This window comes from Leptidea sinapis, chromosome 31, assembly GCF_905404315.1.
Source record: "Leptidea sinapis chromosome 31, ilLepSina1.1, whole genome shotgun sequence".
Taxonomy (NCBI): Eukaryota; Metazoa; Arthropoda; class Insecta; order Lepidoptera; family Pieridae; genus Leptidea; species Leptidea sinapis.
Window position 1 is genome coordinate 5,300,734 of NC_066295.1, and position 18,677 is coordinate 5,319,410.

The window sequence follows — 18,677 nt, forward strand, 5'->3', positions numbered from 1 at the left end:
AAGACATCGAACTCAAATATTCCTTCAAATCATTAATCAAACTTCTTCAACCTTTTCATAAAAATGTTCTGTAAAATACCTTCTAAATAATTCATCAGTATTTATGGCTTCAATAAAATTCGTATGACTATCATTAAACTTAGCTCATAATGATTCCAAAACTTCAGTTCTCGTCTCAATATATGAAGTTGTAATTCTTGGGTTTGGGGACTTAGAATAATTTTGTCTTGCTTTATGCAATTGTTTTTAAAAATTCCTTGTGTTTAGAAATTCCTCTTGGTGAGCTATTAAACTTTTGTATATGATGTTTAAAAAGTTCTTAAAAAATTACAAGTCCAAAACCAGTGTGAAATTTTTCTAAGTTAAAAAATTCTGAAAATTTTTTAAGTCCCAAATCTACAGAATTTTTCTAAGTCCATGAGATTACTCATCGCAATTTTACAAGTCCCAGATTAACTATTTAAAATTTTACAACTAGTGTAAAGTCCAATTTTTTATTTCAACTAATGAAACTTACAAATTTATTAAAAAAAATTCAAATCCCAAATTTCTGTTCTTGATCGTAAAATATATACAAAATTACTAATAATCTACTTATTATAGGAATTTACAATTAAGCCTTATATATGTAGGTATCCGAAAACTTATTTCTACCACCCTATCTACGTGTTGAGTCATAAAACTTTATAATAGAGGTGGTCGTTAAATGAATCAACTGTTTTTATTAACAGTTTTATATTCGTTAACGAATTAACTGTTTTTCTTCAACGAAAAAACCTGTTGAACATAATAAGCTAATAAATTCAATCAACGTCTTCGCCCGTAACTCGCAATAAATGAAGAAATTGAATGCCTCGCTAAAACAGCTTAATTCAAAACAGAAGACCTTCAATGACACACCTCTACTTTATTATGCTTAAAAACGAACACATAAGGTTTGTGGGGGAAAATCAAAGAAACTGGGTAAACCTGGCTATTCGCAAATTTACTAATGCTGATCAAGGAACAAAAATTATGCATTCCTAATGCAAATAACTGTTTGTTATCTATACTGCGTGTTTAAGTAGTCTGTGCTGCCATCTATTGAAAAACTTACAAAAACTAATTCCATACGGTGTGAAGAAACCAGAACAATTATTTGATATTTTATGCCTATTGGTCCTAGGGCTTGTTACTAATAAAATAGGTTGGGGTTATTTATTTTAAACTATTGATAATTTTCCGTTCCAGTGCGAGCGGAGACCCGGCGCGTGGTGAAGCAGTTCGGAGCCACCTCACCGCTCGTGTACGGAGAACTGGCTCGCAACGAGCTGGCGGCCAGCGGGCCCGAGCGGGCGCGCTCCGTGGCCACGCACGCCCTGCGCGCCGCGCTCGCAGACCCGTGCACGCCGCTCGCGCACGTGCTCTACCTGGCCAGGTATCACACACCATACTCCCAGTATCTACTACAACAGACCCGCGCTCCGTGGCCACGCACGCCCTGCGCGCCGCGCTCGCAGACCCGTGCACGCCGCTCGCGCACGTGCTCTACCTGGCCAGGTATCACACACCATACTCCCAGTATCTACTACAACAGACCCGCGCTCCGTGGCCACGCACGCCCTGCGCGCCGCGCTCGCAGACCCGTGCACGCCGCTCGCGCACGTGCTCTACCTGGCCAGGTATCACACACCATACTCCCAGTATCTACTACAACAGACCCGCGCTCCGTGGCCACGCACGCCCTGCGCGCCGCGCTCGCAGACCCGTGCACGCCGCTCGCGCACGTGCTCTACCTGGCCAGGTATCACACACCATACTCCCAGTATCTACTACAACAGACCCGCGCTCCGTGGCCACGCACGCCCTGCGCGCCGCGCTCGCAGACCCGTGCACGCCGCTCGCGCACGTGCTCTACCTGGCCAGGTATCACACACCATACTCCCAGTATCTACTACAACAGACCCGCGCTCCGTGGCCACGCACGCCCTGCGCGCCGCGCTCGCAGACCCGTGCACGCCGCTCGCGCACGTGCTCTACCTGGCCAGGTATCACACATCATACTCCCAGTATCTACTACAACAGACCCGCGCTCCGTGGCCACGCACGCCCTGCGCGCCGCGCTCGCAGACCCGTGCACGCCGCTCGCGCACGTGCTCTACCTGGCCAGGTATCACACACCATACTCCCAGTATCTACTACAACAGACCCGCGCTCCGTGGCCACGCACGCCCTGCGCGCCGCGCTCGCAGACCCGTGCACGCCGCTCGCGCACGTGCTCTACCTGGCCAGGTATCACACATCATACTCCCAGTATCTACTACAACAGACCCGCGCTCCGTGGCCACGCACGCCCTGCGCGCCGCGCTCGCAGACCCGTGCACGCCGCTCGCGCACGTGCTCTACCTGGCCAGGTATCACACACCATACTCCCAGTATCTACTACAACAGACCCGCGCTCCGTGGCCACGCACGCCCTGCGCGCCGCGCTCGCAGACCCGTGCACGCCGCTCGCGCACGTGCTCTACCTGGCCAGGTATCACACACCATACTCCCAGTATCTACTACAACAGACCCGCGCTCCGTGGCCACGCACGCCCTGCGCGCCGCGCTCGCAGACCCGTGCACGCCGCTCGCGCACGTGCTCTACCTGGCCAGGTATCACACATCATACTCCCAGTATCTACTACAACAGACCCGCGCTCCGTGGCCACGCACGCCCTGCGCGCCGCGCTCGCAGACCCGTGCACGCCGCTCGCGCACGTGCTCTACCTGGCCAGGTATCACACACCATACTCCCAGTATCTACTACAACAGACCCGCGCTCCGTGGCCACGCACGCCCTGCGCGCCGCGCTCGCAGACCCGTGCACGCCGCTCGCGCACGTGCTCTACCTGGCCAGGTATCACACACCATACTCCCAGTATCTACTACAACAGACCCGCGCTCCGTGGCCACGCACGCCCTGCGCGCCGCGCTCGCAGACCCGTGCACGCCGCTCGCGCACGTGCTCTACCTGGCCAGGTATCACACACCATACTCCCAGTATCTACTACAACAGACCCGCGCTCCGTGGCCACGCACGCCCTGCGCGCCGCGCTCGCAGACCCGTGCACGCCGCTCGCGCACGTGCTCTACCTGGCCAGGTATCACACACCATACTCCCAGTATCTACTACAACAGACCCGCGCTCCGTGGCCACGCACGCCGCGCTCGCAGACCCGTGCACGCCGCTCGCGCACGTGCTCTACCTGGCCAGGTATCACACACCATACTCCCAGTATCTACTACAACAGACCCGCGCTCCGTGGCCACGCACGCCCTGCGCGCCGCGCTCGCAGACCCGTGCACGCCGCTCGCGCACGTGCTCTACCTGGCCAGGTATCACACACCATACTCCCAGTATCTACTACAACAGACCCGCGCTCCGTGGTCACGCACGCCCTGCGCGCCGCGCTCGCAGACCCGTGCACGCCGCTCGCGCACGTGCTCTACCTGGCCAGGTATCACACACCATACTCCCAGTATCTACTACAACAGACCCGCGCTCCGTGGCCACGCACGCCCTGCGCGCCGCGCTCGCAGACCCGTGCACGCCGCTCGCGCACGTGCTCTACCTGGCCAGGTATCACACACCATACTCCCAGTATCTACTACAACAGACCCGCGCTCCGTGGCCACGCACGCCCTGCGCGCCGCGCTCGCAGACCCGTGCACGCCGCTCGCGCACGTGCTCTACCTGGCCAGGTATCACACACCATACTCCCAGTATCTACTACAACAGACCCGCGCTCCGTGGCCACGCACGCCCTGCGCGCCGCGCTCGCAGACCCGTGCACGCCGCTCGCGCACGTGCTCTTCCTGGCCAGGTATCACACACCATACTCCCAGTATCTACTACAACAGACCCGCGCTCCGTGGCCACGCACGCCCTGCGCGCCGCGCTCGCAGACCCGTGCACGCCGCTCGCGCACGTGCTCTACCTGGCCAGGTATCACACACCATACTCCCAGTATCTACTACAACAGACCCGCGCTCCGTGGCCACGCACGCCCTGCGCGCCGCGCTCGCAGACCCGTGCACGCCGCTCGCGCACGTGCTCTACCTGGCCAGGTATCACACACCATACTCCCAGTATCTACTACAACAGACCCGCGCTCCGTGGCCACGCACGCCCTGCGCGCCGCGCTCGCAGACCCGTGCACGCCGCTCGCGCACGTGCTCTACCTGGCCAGGTATCACACACCATACTCCCAGTATCTACTACAACAGACCCGCGCTCCGTGGCCACGCACGCCCTGCGCGCCGCGCTCGCAGACCCGTGCACGCCGCTCGCGCACGTGCTCTACCTGGCCAGGTATCACACACCATACTCCCAGTATCTACTACAACAGACCCGCGCTCCGTGGCCACGCACGCCCTGCGCGCCGCGCTCGCAGACCCGTGCACGCCGCTCGCGCACGTGCTCTACCTGGCCAGGTATCACACACCATACTCCCAGTATCTACTACAACAGACCCGCGCTCCGTGGCCACGCACGCCCTGCGCGCCGCGCTCGCAGACCCGTGCACGCCGCTCGCGCACGTGCTCTACCTGGCCAGGTATCACACACCATACTCCCAGTATCTACTACAACAGACCCGCGCTCCGTGGCCACGCACGCCCTGCGCGCCGCGCTCGCAGACCCGTGCACGCCGCTCGCGCACGTGCTCTACCTGGCCAGGTATCACACACCATACTCCCAGTATCTACTACAACAGACCCGCGCTCCGTGGCCACGCACGCCCTGCGCGCCGCGCTCGCAGACCCGTGCACGCCGCTCGCGCACGTGCTCTACCTGGCCAGGTATCACACACCATACTCCCAGTATCTACTACAACAGACCCGCGCTCCGTGGCCACGCACGCCCTGCGCGCCGCGCTCGCAGACCCGTGCACGCCGCTCGCGCACGTGCTCTACCTGGCCAGGTATCACACACCATACTCCCAGTATCTACTACAACAGACCCGCGCTCCGTGGCCACGCACGCCCTGCGCGCCGCGCTCGCAGACCCGTGCACGCCGCTCGCGCACGTGCTCTACCTGGCCAGGTATCACACACCATACTCCCAGTATCTACTACAACAGACCCGCGCTCCGTGGCCACGCACGCCCTGCGCGCCGCGCTCGCAGACCCGTGCACGCCGCTCGCGCACGTGCTCTACCTGGCCAGGTATCACACACCATACTCCCAGTATCTACTACAACAGACCCGCGCTCCGTGGCCACGCACGCCCTGCGCGCCGCGCTCGCAGACCCGTGCACGCCGCTCGCGCACGTGCTCTACCTGGCCAGGTATCACACACCATACTCCCAGTATCTACTACAACAGACCCGCGCTCCGTGGCCACGCACGCCCTGCGCGCCGCGCTCGCAGACCCGTGCACGCCGCTCGCGCACGTGCTCTACCTGGCCAGGTATCACACACCATACTCCCAGTATCTACTACAACAGACCCGCGCTCCGTGGCCACGCACGCCCTGCGCGCCGCGCTCGCAGACCCGTGCACGCCGCTCGCGCACGTGCTCTACCTGGCCAGGTATCACACATCATACTCCCAGTATCTACTACAACAGACCCGCGCTCCGTGGCCACGCACGCCCTGCGCGCCGCGCTCGCAGACCCGTGCACGCCGCTCGCGCACGTGCTCTACCTGGCCAGGTATCACACACCATACTCCCAGTATCTACTACAACAGACCCGCGCTCCGTGGCCACGCACGCCCTGCGCGCCGCGCTCGCAGACCCGTGCACGCCGCTCGCGCACGTGCTCTACCTGGCCAGGTATCACACATCATACTCCCAGTATCTACTACAACAGACCCGCGCTCCGTGGCCACGCACGCCCTGCGCGCCGCGCTCGCAGACCCGTGCACGCCGCTCGCGCACGTGCTCTACCTGGCCAGGTATCACACACCATACTCCCAGTATCTACTACAACAGACCCGCGCTCCGTGGCCACGCACGCCCTGCGCGCCGCGCTCGCAGACCCGTGCACGCCGCTCGCGCACGTGCTCTACCTGGCCAGGTATCACACATCATACTCCCAGTATCTACTACAACAGACCCGCGCTCCGTGGCCACGCACGCCCTGCGCGCCGCGCTCGCAGACCCGTGCACGCCGCTCGCGCACGTGCTCTACCTGGCCAGGTATCACACACCATACTCCCAGTATCTACTACAACAGACCCGCGCTCCGTGGCCACGCACGCCCTGCGCGCCGCGCTCGCAGACCCGTGCACGCCGCTCGCGCACGTGCTCTACCTGGCCAGGTATCACACACCATACTCCCAGTATCTACTACAACAGACCCGCGCTCCGTGGCCACGCACGCCCTGCGCGCCGCGCTCGCAGACCCGTGCACGCCGCTCGCGCACGTGCTCTACCTGGCCAGGTATCACACATCATACTCCCAGTATCTACTACAACAGACCCGCGCTCCGTGGCCACGCACGCCCTGCGCGCCGCGCTCGCAGACCCGTGCACGCCGCTCGCGCACGTGCTCTACCTGGCCAGGTATCACACACCATACTCCCAGTATCTACTACAACAGACCCGCGCTCCGTGGCCACGCACGCCCTGCGCGCCGCGCTCGCAGACCCGTGCACGCCGCTCGCGCACGTGCTCTACCTGGCCAGGTATCACACACCATACTCCCAGTATCTACTACAACAGACCCGCGCTCCGTGGCCACGCACGCCCTGCGCGCCGCGCTCGCAGACCCGTGCACGCCGCTCGCGCACGTGCTCTACCTGGCCAGGTATCACACACCATACTCCCAGTATCTACTACAACAGACCCGCGCTCCGTGGCCACGCACGCCCTGCGCGCCGCGCTCGCAGACCCGTGCACGCCGCTCGCGCACGTGCTCTACCTGGCCAGGTATCACACACCATACTCCCAGTATCTACTACAACAGACCCGCGCTCCGTGGCCACGCACGCCGCGCTCGCAGACCCGTGCACGCCGCTCGCGCACGTGCTCTACCTGGCCAGGTATCACACACCATACTCCCAGTATCTACTACAACAGACCCGCGCTCCGTGGCCACGCACGCCCTGCGCGCCGCGCTCGCAGACCCGTGCACGCCGCTCGCGCACGTGCTCTACCTGGCCAGGTATCACACACCATACTCCCAGTATCTACTACAACAGACCCGCGCTCCGTGGTCACGCACGCCCTGCGCGCCGCGCTCGCAGACCCGTGCACGCCGCTCGCGCACGTGCTCTACCTGGCCAGGTATCACACACCATACTCCCAGTATCTACTACAACAGACCCGCGCTCCGTGGCCACGCACGCCCTGCGCGCCGCGCTCGCAGACCCGTGCACGCCGCTCGCGCACGTGCTCTACCTGGCCAGGTATCACACACCATACTCCCAGTATCTACTACAACAGACCCGCGCTCCGTGGCCACGCACGCCCTGCGCGCCGCGCTCGCAGACCCGTGCACGCCGCTCGCGCACGTGCTCTACCTGGCCAGGTATCACACACCATACTCCCAGTATCTACTACAACAGACCCGCGCTCCGTGGCCACGCACGCCCTGCGCGCCGCGCTCGCAGACCCGTGCACGCCGCTCGCGCACGTGCTCTTCCTGGCCAGGTATCACACACCATACTCCCAGTATCTACTACAACAGACCCGCGCTCCGTGGCCACGCACGCCCTGCGCGCCGCGCTCGCAGACCCGTGCACGCCGCTCGCGCACGTGCTCTACCTGGCCAGGTATCACACACCATACTCCCAGTATCTACTACAACAGACCCGCGCTCCGTGGCCACGCACGCCCTGCGCGCCGCGCTCGCAGACCCGTGCACGCCGCTCGCGCACGTGCTCTACCTGGCCAGGTATCACACACCATACTCCCAGTATCTACTACAACAGACCCGCGCTCCGTGGCCACGCACGCCCTGCGCGCCGCGCTCGCAGACCCGTGCACGCCGCTCGCGCACGTGCGCTACCTGGCCAGGTATCACACACCATACTCCCAGTATCTACTACAACAGACCCGCGCTCCGTGGCCACGCACGCCGCGCTCGCAGACCCGTGCACGCCGCTCGCGCACGTGCTCTACCTGGCCAGGTATCACACACCATACTCCCAGTATCTACTACAACAGACCCGCGCTCCGTGGCCACGCACGCCCCGCGCGCCGCGCTCGCAGACCCGTGCACGCCGCTCGCGCACGTGCTCTACCTGGCCAGGTATCACACACCATACTCCCAGTATATACTACAACAGACTCGCGCTCCGTGGCCACGCACGCCCTGCGGGCCGCGCTCGCAGACCCGTGCACGCCGCTCGCGCACGTGCTCTACCTGGCCAGGTATCACACACCATACTCCCAGAATCTACTACAACAGACCCGCGCTCCGTTGCCACGCACGCCCTGCGCGCCGCGCTCGCAGACCCGTGCACGCCGCTCGCGCACGTGCTCTACCTGGCCAGGTATCACACATCATACTCCCAGTATCTACTACAACAGACCCGCGCTCCGTGGCCACGCACGCCGCGCTCGCAGACCCGTGCACGCCGCTCGCGCACGTGCTCTACCTGGCCAGGTATCACACATCATACTCCCAGTATCTACTACAACAGACCCGCGCTCCGTGGCCACGCACGCCGCGCTCGCAGACCCGTGCACGCCGCTCGCGCACGTGCTCTACCTGGCCAGGTATCACACACCATACTCCCAGTATCTACTACAACAGACCCGCGCTCCGTGGCCACGCACGCCCTGCGCGCCGCGCTCGCAGACCCGTGCACGCCGCTCGCGCACGTGCTCTACCTGGCCAGGTATCACACACCATACTCCCAGTATCTACTACAACAGACCCGCGCTCCGTGGCCACGCACGCCCTGCGCGCCGCGCTCGCAGACCCGTGCACGCCGCTCGCGCACGTGCTCTACCTGGCCAGGTATCACACACCATACTCCCAGTATATACTACAACAGACTCGCGCTCCGTGGCCACGCACGCCCTGCGGGCCGCGCTCGCAGACCCGTGCACGCCGCTCGCGCACGTGCTCTACCTGGCCAGGTATCACACACCATACTCCCAGTATCTACTACAACAGACCCGCGCTCCGTGGCCACGCACGCCCTGCGTGCCGCGCTCGCAGACCCGTGCACGCCGCTCGCGCACGTGCTCTACCTGGCCAGGTATCACACACCATACTCCCAGTATCTACTACAACAGACCCGCGCTCCGTGGCCACGCACGCCCTGCGCGCCGCGCTCGCAGACCCGTGCACGCCGCTCGCGCACGTGCTCTACCTGGCCAGGTATCACACACCATACTCCCAGTATCTACTACAACAGACCCGCGCTCCGTGGCCACGCACGCCCTGCGCGCCGCGCTCGCAGACCCGTGCACGCCGCTCGCGCACGTGCTCTACCTGGCCAGGTATCACACACCATACTCCCAGTATCTACTACAACAGCCCCGCGCTCCGTGGCCACGCACGCCCTGCGCGCCGCGCTCGCAGACCCGTGCACGCCGCTCGCGCACGTGCTCTACCTGGCCAGGTATCACACACCATACTCCCAGTATATACTACAACAGACTCGCGCTCCGTGGCCACGCACGCCCTGCGCGCCGCGCTCGCAGACCCGTGCACGCCGCTCGCGCACGTGCTCTACCTGGCCAGGTATCACACACCATACTCCCAGTATCTACTACAACAGACCCGCGCTCCGTGGCCACGCACGCCCTGCGCGCCGCGCTCGCAGACCCGTGCACGCCGCTCGCGCACGTGCTCTACCTGGCCAGGTATCACACACCATACTCCCAGTATCTACTACAACAGACCCGCGCTCCGTGGTCACGCACGCCCTGCGCGCCGCGCTCGCAGACCCGTGCACGCCGCTCGCGCACGTGCTCTACCTGGCCAGGTATCACACACCATACTCCCAGTATCTACTACAACAGACCCGCGCTCCGTGGCCACGCACAACCTGCGCGCCGCGCTCGCAGACCCATGCACGCCGCTCGCGCACGTGCTCTACCTGGCCAGGTATCACACACCATACTCCCAGTATCTACTACAACAGACCCGCGCTCCGTGGCCACGCACGCCCTGCGCGCCGCGCTCGCAGACCCGTGCACGCCGCTCGCGCACGTGCTCTACCTGGCCAGGTATCACACATCATACTCCCAGTATCTACTACAACAGACCCGCGCTCCGTGGCCACGCACGCCGCGCTCGCAGACCCGTGCACGCCGCTCGCGCACGTGCTCTACCTGGCCAGGTATCACACACCATACTCCCAGTATCTACTACAACAGACCCGCGCTCCGTGGCCACGCACGCCCTGCGCGCCGCGCTCGCAGACCCGTGCACGCCGCTCGCGCACGTGCTCTACCTGGCCAGGTATCACACACCATACTCCCAGTATCTACTACAACAGACCCGCGCTCCGTGGCCACGCACGCCCTGCGCGCCGCGCTCGCAGACCCGTGCACGCCGCTCGCGCACGTGCTCTACCTGGCCAGGTATCACACACCATACTCCCAGTATATACTACAACAGACTCGCGCTCCGTGGCCACGCCCGCCCTGCACGCCGCGCTCGCAGACCCGGGCACGCCGCTCGCGCACGTGCTCTACCTGGCCAGGTATCACACACCATCCCCCCAGTATCTTCTACAACAGACCCGCGCTCCGTGGCCACGCACGCCTTGCGCGCCGCGCTCGCAGACCCGTGCACGCCGCTCGCGCACGTGCTCTACCTGGCCAGGTATCACACACCATACTCCCAGTATCTACTACAACAGACCCGCGCTCCGTGGCCACGCACGCCCTGCGCGCCGCGCTCGCAGACCCGTGCACGCCGCTCGCGCACGTGCTCTACCTGGCCAGGTATCACACACCATACTCCCAGTATCTACTACAACAGACCCGCGCTCCGTGGCCACGCACGCCCTGCGCGCCGCGCTCGCAGACCCGTGCACGCCGCTCGCGCACGTGCTCTACCTGGCCAGGTATCACACACCATACTCCCAGTATATACTACAACAGACTCGCGCTCCGTGGCCACGCACGCCCTGCGCGCCGCGCTCGCAGACCCGTGCACGCCGCTCGCGCACGTGCTCTACCTGGCCAGGTATCACACACCATACTCCCAGTATCTACTACAACAGACCCGCGCTCCGTGGCCACGCACGCCCTGCGCGCCGCGCTCGCAGACCCGTGCACGCCGCTCGCGCACGTGCTCTACCTGGCCAGGTATCACACACCATACTCCCAGTATATACTACAACAGACTCGCGCTCCGTGGCCACGCACGCCCTGCGCGCCGCGCTCGCAGACCCGTGCACGCCGCTCGCGCACGTGCTCTACCTGGCCAGGTATCACACACCATACTCCCAGTATCTACTACAACAGACCCGCGCTCCGTGGCCACGCACGCCTTGCGCGCCGCGCTCGCAGACCCGTGCACGCCGCTCGCGCACGTGCTCTACCTGGCCAGGTATCACACACCATACTCCCAGTATCTACTACAACAGACCCGCGCTCCGTGGCCACGCACGCCCTGCGCGCCGCGCTCGCAGACCCGTGCACGCCGCTCGCGCACGTGCTCTACCTGGCCAGGTATCACACACCATACTCCCAGTATCTACTACAACAGACCCGCGCTCCGTGGCCACGCACGCCCTGCGCGCCGCGCTCGCAGACCCGTGCACGCCGCTCGCGCACGTGCTCTACCTGGCCAGGTATCACACACCATACTCCCAGTATATACTACAACAGACTCGCGCTCCGTGGCCACGCACGCCCTGCGCGCCGCGCTCGCAGACCCGTGCACGCCGCTCGCGCACGTGCTCTACCTGGCCAGGTATCACACACCATACTCCCAGTATCTACTACAACAGACCCGCGCTCCGTGGCCACGCACGCCTTGCGCGCCGCGCTCGCAGACCCGTGCACGCCGCTCGCGCACGTGCTCTACCTGGCCAGGTATCACACACCATACTCCCAGTATCTACTACAACAGACCCGCGCTCCGTGGCCACGCACGCCCTGCGCGCCGCGCTCGCAGACCCGTGCACGCCGCTCGCGCACGTGCTCTACCTGGCCAGGTATCACACACCATACTCCCAGTATCTACTACAACAGACCCGCGCTCCGTGGCCACGCACGCCCTGCGCGCCGCGCTTGCAGACCCGTGCACGCCGCTCGCGCACGTGCTCTACCTGGCCAGGTATCACACACCATACTCCCAGTATATACTACAACAGACTCGCGCTCCGTGGCCACGCACGCCCTGCGGGCCGCGCTCGCAGACCCGTGCACGCCGCTCGCGCACGTGCTCTACCTGGCCAGGTATCACACACCATACTCCCAGAATCTACTACAACAGACCCGCGCTCCGTGGCCACGCACGCCCTGCGCGCCGCGCTCGCAGACCCGTGCACGCCGCTCGCGCACGTGCTCTACCTGGCCAGGTATCACACATCATACTCCCAGTATCTACTACAACAGACCCGCGCTCCGTGGCCACGCACGCCGCGCTCGCAGACCCGTGCACGCCGCTCGCGCACGTGCTCTACCTGGCCAGGTATCACACATCATACTCCCAGTATCTACTACAACAGACCCGCGCTCCGTGGCCACGCACGCCGCGCTCGCAGACCCGTGCACGCCGCTCGCGCACGTGCTCTACCTGGCCAGGTATCACACACCATACTCCCAGTATCTACTACAACAGACCCGCGCTCCGTGGCCACGCACGCCCTGCGCGCCGCGCTCGCAGACCCGTGCACGCCGCTCGCGCACGTGCTCTACCTGGCCAGGTATCACACACCATACTCCCAGTATCTACTACAACAGACCCGCGCTCCGTGGCCACGCACGCCCTGCGCGCCGCGCTCGCAGACCCGTGCACGCCGCTCGCGCACGTGCTCTACCTGGCCAGGTATCACACACCATACTCCCAGTATATACTACAACAGACTCGCGCTCCGTGGCCACGCACGCCCTGCGGGCCGCGCTCGCAGACCCGTGCACGCCGCTCGCGCACGTGCTCTACCTGGCCAGGTATCACACACCATACTCCCAGTATCTACTACAACAGACCCGCGCTCCGTGGCCACGCACGCCCTGCGTGCCGCGCTCGCAGACCCGTGCACGCCGCTCGCGCACGTGCTCTACCTGGCCAGGTATCACACACCATACTCCCAGTATCTACTACAACAGACCCGCGCTCCGTGGCCACGCACGCCCTGCGCGCCGCGCTCGCAGACCCGTGCACGCCGCTCGCGCACGTGCTCTACCTGGCCAGGTATCACACACCATACTCCCAGTATCTACTACAACAGACCCGCGCTCCGTGGCCACGCACGCCCTGCGCGCCGCGCTCGCAGACCCGTGCACGCCGCTCGCGCACGTGCTCTACCTGGCCAGGTATCACACACCATACTCCCAGTATCTACTACAACAGACCCGCGCTCCGTGGCCACGCACGCCCTGCGCGCCGCGCTCGCAGACCCGTGCACGCCGCTCGCGCACGTGCTCTACCTGGCCAGGTATCACACACCTTACTCCCAGTATCTACTACAACAGACCCGCGCTCCGTGGCCACGCACGCCCTGCGCGCCGCGCTCGCAGACCCGTGCACGCCGCTCGCGCACGTGCTCTACCTGGCCAGGTATCACACACCATACTCCCAGTATCTACTACAACAGACCCGCGCTCCGTGGCCACGCACGCCCTGCGCGCCGCGCTCGCAGACCCGTGCACGCCGCTCGCGCACGTGCTCTACCTGGCCAGGTATCACACACCATACTCCCAGTTTTTTACTACAACAGACCCGCGCTCCGTGGCCACGCACGCCCTGCGCGCCGCGCTCGCAGACCCGTGCACGCCGCTCGCGCACGTGCTCTACCTGGCCAGGTATCACACATCATAATCCCAGTATCTACTACAACAGACCCGCGCTCCGTGGCCACGCACGCCGCGCTCGCAGACCCGTGCACGCCGCTCGCGCACGTGCTCTACCTGGCCAGGTATCACACACCATACTCCCAGTATCTACTACAACAGACCCGCGCTCCGTGGCCACGCACGCCCTGCGCGCCGCGCTCGCAGACCCGTGCACGCCGCTCGCGCACGTGCTCTACCTGGCCAGGTATCACACACCATACTCCCAGTATCTACTACAACAGACCCGCGCTCCGTGGCCACGCACGCCCTGCGCGCCGCGCTCGCAGACCCGTGCACGCCGCTCGCGCACGTGCTCTACCTGGCCAGGTATCACACACCATACTCCCAGTATCTACTACAACAGACCCGCGCTCCGTGGCCACGCACGCCCTGCGCGCCGCGCTCGCAGACCCGTGCACGCCGCTCGCGCACGTGCTCTACCTGGCCAGGTATCACACACCATACTCCCAGTTTTTTACTACAACAGACCCGCGCTCCGTGGCCACGCACGCCCTGCGCGCCGCGCTCGCAGACCCGTGCACGCCGCTCGCGCACGTGCTCTACCTGGCCAGGTATCACACATCATAATCCCAGTATCTACTACAACAGACCCGCGCTCCGTGGCCACGCACGCCGCGCTCGCAGACCCGTGCACGCCGCTCGCGCACGTGCTCTACCTGGCCAGGTATCACACACCATACTCCCAGTATCTACTACAACAGACCCGCGCTCCGTGGCCACGCACGCCCTGCGCGCCGCGCTCGCAGACCCGTGCACGCCGCTCGCGCACGTGCTCTACCTGGCCAGGTATCACACATCATACTCCCAGTATCTACTACAACAGACCCGCGCTCCGTGGCCACGCACGCCGCGCTCGCAGACCCGTGCACGCCGCTCGCGCACGTGCTCTACCTGGCCAGGTATCACACACCATACTCCCAGTATCTACTACAACAGACCCGCGCTCCGTGGCCACGCACGCCCTGCGCGCCGCGCTCGCAGACCCGTGCACGCCGCTCGCGCACGTGCTCTACCTGGCCAGGTATCACACACCATACTCCCAGTATCTACTACAACAGACCCGCGCTCCGTGGCCACGCACGCCCTGCGCGCCGCGCTCGCAGACCCGTGCACGCCGCTCGCGCACGTGCTCTACCTGGCCAGGTATCACACATCATACTCCCAGTATCTACTACAACAGACCCGCGCTCCGTGGCCACGCACGCCCTGCGCGCCGCGCTCGCACACCCGTGCACGCCGCTCGCGCACGTGCTCTACCTGGCCAGGTATCACACACCATACTCCCAGTATCTACTACAACAGACCCGCGCTCCGTGGCCACGCACGCCGCGCTCGCAGACCTGTGCACGCCGCTCGCGCACGTGCTCTACCTGGCCAGGTATCACACATCATACTCCCAGTATCTACTACAACAGACCCGCGCTCCGTGGCCACGCACGCCGCGCTCGCAGACCCGTGCACGCCGCTCGCGCACGTGCTCTACCTGGCCAGGTATCACACACCATACTCCCAGTATCTACTACAACAGACCCGCGCTCCGTGGCCACGCACGCCCTGCGCGCCGCGCTCGCAGACCCGTGCACGCCGCTCGCGCACGTGCTCTACCTGGCCAGGTATCACACACCATACTCCCAGTATCTACTACAACAGACCCGCGCTCCGTGGCCACGCACGCCCTGCGCGCCGCGCTCGCAGACCCGTGCACGCCGCTCGCGCACGTGCTCTACCTGGCCAGGTATCACACACCATACTCCCAGTATCTACTACAACAGACCCGCGCTCCGTGGCCACGCACGCCCTGCGCGCCGCGCTCGCAGACCCGTGCACGCCGCTCGCGCACGTGCTCTACCTGGCCAGGTATCACACACCATACTCCCAGTATCTACTACAACAGACCCGCGCTCCGTGGCCACGCACGCCCTGCGCGCCGCGCTCGCAGACCCGTGCACGCCGCTCGCGCACGTGCTCTACCTGGCCAGGTATCACACACCATACTCCCAGTATCTACTACAACAGACCCGCGCTCCGTGGCCACGCACGCCCTGCGCGCCGCGCTCGCAGACCCGTGCACGCCGCTCGCGCACGTGCTCTACCTGGCCAGGTATCACACACCTTACTCCCAGTATCTACTACAACAGACCCGCGCTCCGTGGCCACGCACGCCCTGCGCGCCGCGCTCGCAGACCCGTGCACGCCGCTCGCGCACGTGCTCTACCTGGCCAGGTATCACACACCATACTCCCAGTATCTACTACAACAGACCCGCGCTCCGTGGCCACGCACGCCCTGCGCGCCGCGCTCGCAGACCCGTGCACGCCGCTCGCGCACGTGCTCTACCTGGCCAGGTATCACACACCATACTCCCAGTTTTTTACTACAACAGACCCGCGCTCCGTGGCCACGCACGCCCTGCGCGCCGCGCTCGCAGACCCGTGCACGCCGCTCGCGCACGTGCTCTACCTGGCCAGGTATCACACATCATAATCCCAGTATCTACTACAACAGACCCGCGCTCCGTGGCCACGCACGCCGCGCTCGCAGACCCGTGCACGCCGCTCGCGCACGTGCTCTACCTGGCCAGGTATCACACACCATACTCCCAGTATCTACTACAACAGACCCGCGCTCCGTGGCCACGCACGCCCTGCGCGCCGCGCTCGCAGACCCGTGCACGCCGCTCGCGCACGTGCTCTACCTGGCCAGGTATCACACACCATACTCCCAGTATCTACTACAACAGACCCGCGCTCCGTGGCCACGCACGCCCTGCGCGCCGCGCTCGCAGACCCGTGCACGCCGCTCGCGCACGTGCTCTACCTGGCCAGGTATCACACACCATACTCCCAGTATCTACTACAACAGACCCGCGCTCCGTGGCCACGCACGCCCTGCGCGCCGCGCTCGCAGACCCGTGCACGCCGCTCGCGCACGTGCTCTACCTGGCCAGGTATCACACACCATACTCCCAGTTTTTTACTACAACAGACCCGCGCTCCGTGGCCACGCACGCCCTGCGCGCCGCGCTCGCAGACCCGTGCACGCCGCTCGCGCACGTGCTCTACCTGGCCAGGTATCACACATCATAATCCCAGTATCTACTACAACAGACCCGCGCTCCGTGGCCACGCACGCCGCGCTCGCAGACCCGTGCACGCCGCTCGCGCACGTGCTCTACCTGGCCAGGTATCACACACCATACTCCCAGTATCTACTACAACAGACCCGCGCTCCGTGGCCACGCACGCCCTGCGCGCCGCGCTCGCAGACCCGTGCACGCCGCTCGCGCACGTGCTCTACCTGGCCAGGTATCACACATCATACTCCCAGTATCTACTACAACAGACCCGCGCTCCGTGGCCACGCACGCCGCGCTCGCAGACCCGTGCACGCCGCTCGCGCACGTGCTCTACCTGGCCAGGTATCACACACCATACTCCCAGTATCTACTACAACAGACCCGCGCTCCGTGGCCACGCACGCCCTGCGCGCCGCGCTCGCAGACCCGTGCACGCCGCTCGCGCACGTGCTCTACCTGGCCAGGTATCACACACCATACTCCCAGTATCTACTACAACAGACCCGCGCTCCGTGGCCACGCACGCCCTGCGCGCCGCGCTCGCAGACCCGTGCACGCCGCTCGCGCACGTGCTCTACCTGGCCAGGTATCACACATCATACTCCCAGTATCTACTACAACAGACCCGCGCTCCGTGGCCACGCACGCCCTGCGCGCCGCGCTCGCACACCCGTGCACGCCGCTCGCGCACGTGCTCTACCTGGCCAGGTATCACACACCATACTCCCAGTATCTACTACAACAGACCCGCGCTCCGTGGCCACGCACGCCGCGCTCGCAGACCTGTGCACGCCGCTCGCGCACGTGCTCTACCTGGCCAGGTATCACACATCATACTCCCAGTATCTACTACAACAGACCCGCGCTCCGTGGCCACGCACGCCGCGCTCGCAGACCCGTGCACGCCGCTCGCGCACGTGCTCTACCTGGCCAGGTATCACACACCATACTCCCAGTATCTACTACAACAGACCCGCGCTCCGTGGCCACGCACGCCCTGCGCGCCGCGCTCGCAGACCCGTGCACGCCGCTCGCGCACGTGCTCTACCTGGCCAGGTATCACACACCATACTCCCAGTATCTACTACAACAGACCCGCGCTCCGTGGCCACGCACGCCCTGCGCGCCGCGCTCGCAGACCCGTGCACGCCGCTCGCGCACGTGCTCTACCTGGCCAGGTATCACACACCATACTCCCAGTATCTACTACAACAGACCCGCGCTCCGTGGCCACGCACGCCCTGCGCGCCGCGCTCGCAGACCCGTGCACGCCGCTCGCGCACGTGCTCTACCTGGCCAGGTATCACACACCATACTCCCAGTATCTACTACAACAGACCCGCGCTCCGTGGCCACGCACGCCGCGCTCGCAGACCCGTGCACGCCGCTCGCGCACGTGCTCTACCTGGCCAGGTATCACACATCATACTCCCAGTATCTACTACAACAGACCCGCGCTCCGTGGCCACGCACGCCGCGCTCGCAGACCCGTGCACGCCGCTCGCGCACGTACTCTACCTGGCCAGGTATCACACACCATACTCCCAGTATCTACTACAACAGACCCGCGCTCCGTGGCCACGCACGCCCTGCGCGCCGCGCTCGCAGACCCGTGCACGCCGCTCGCGCACGTGCTCT

At 64.2% G+C, this 18,677-nt stretch overlaps 1 protein-coding gene across 1 annotated transcript in view; it reads left to right on the plus strand.

Moving 5' to 3' along the window:
• Positions 1–18,677, plus strand: part of LOC126973993 (uncharacterized) — a 141,646-nt gene that overhangs the window by 39,456 nt on the left and 83,513 nt on the right. Inside the window, exon 5 of the mRNA XM_050821342.1 lies at positions 1,231–1,417. Within this exon, the coding sequence (XP_050677299.1) occupies positions 1,231–1,417 (187 nt within the window). The remainder of the gene's footprint in view (positions 1–1,230; positions 1,418–18,677) is intronic.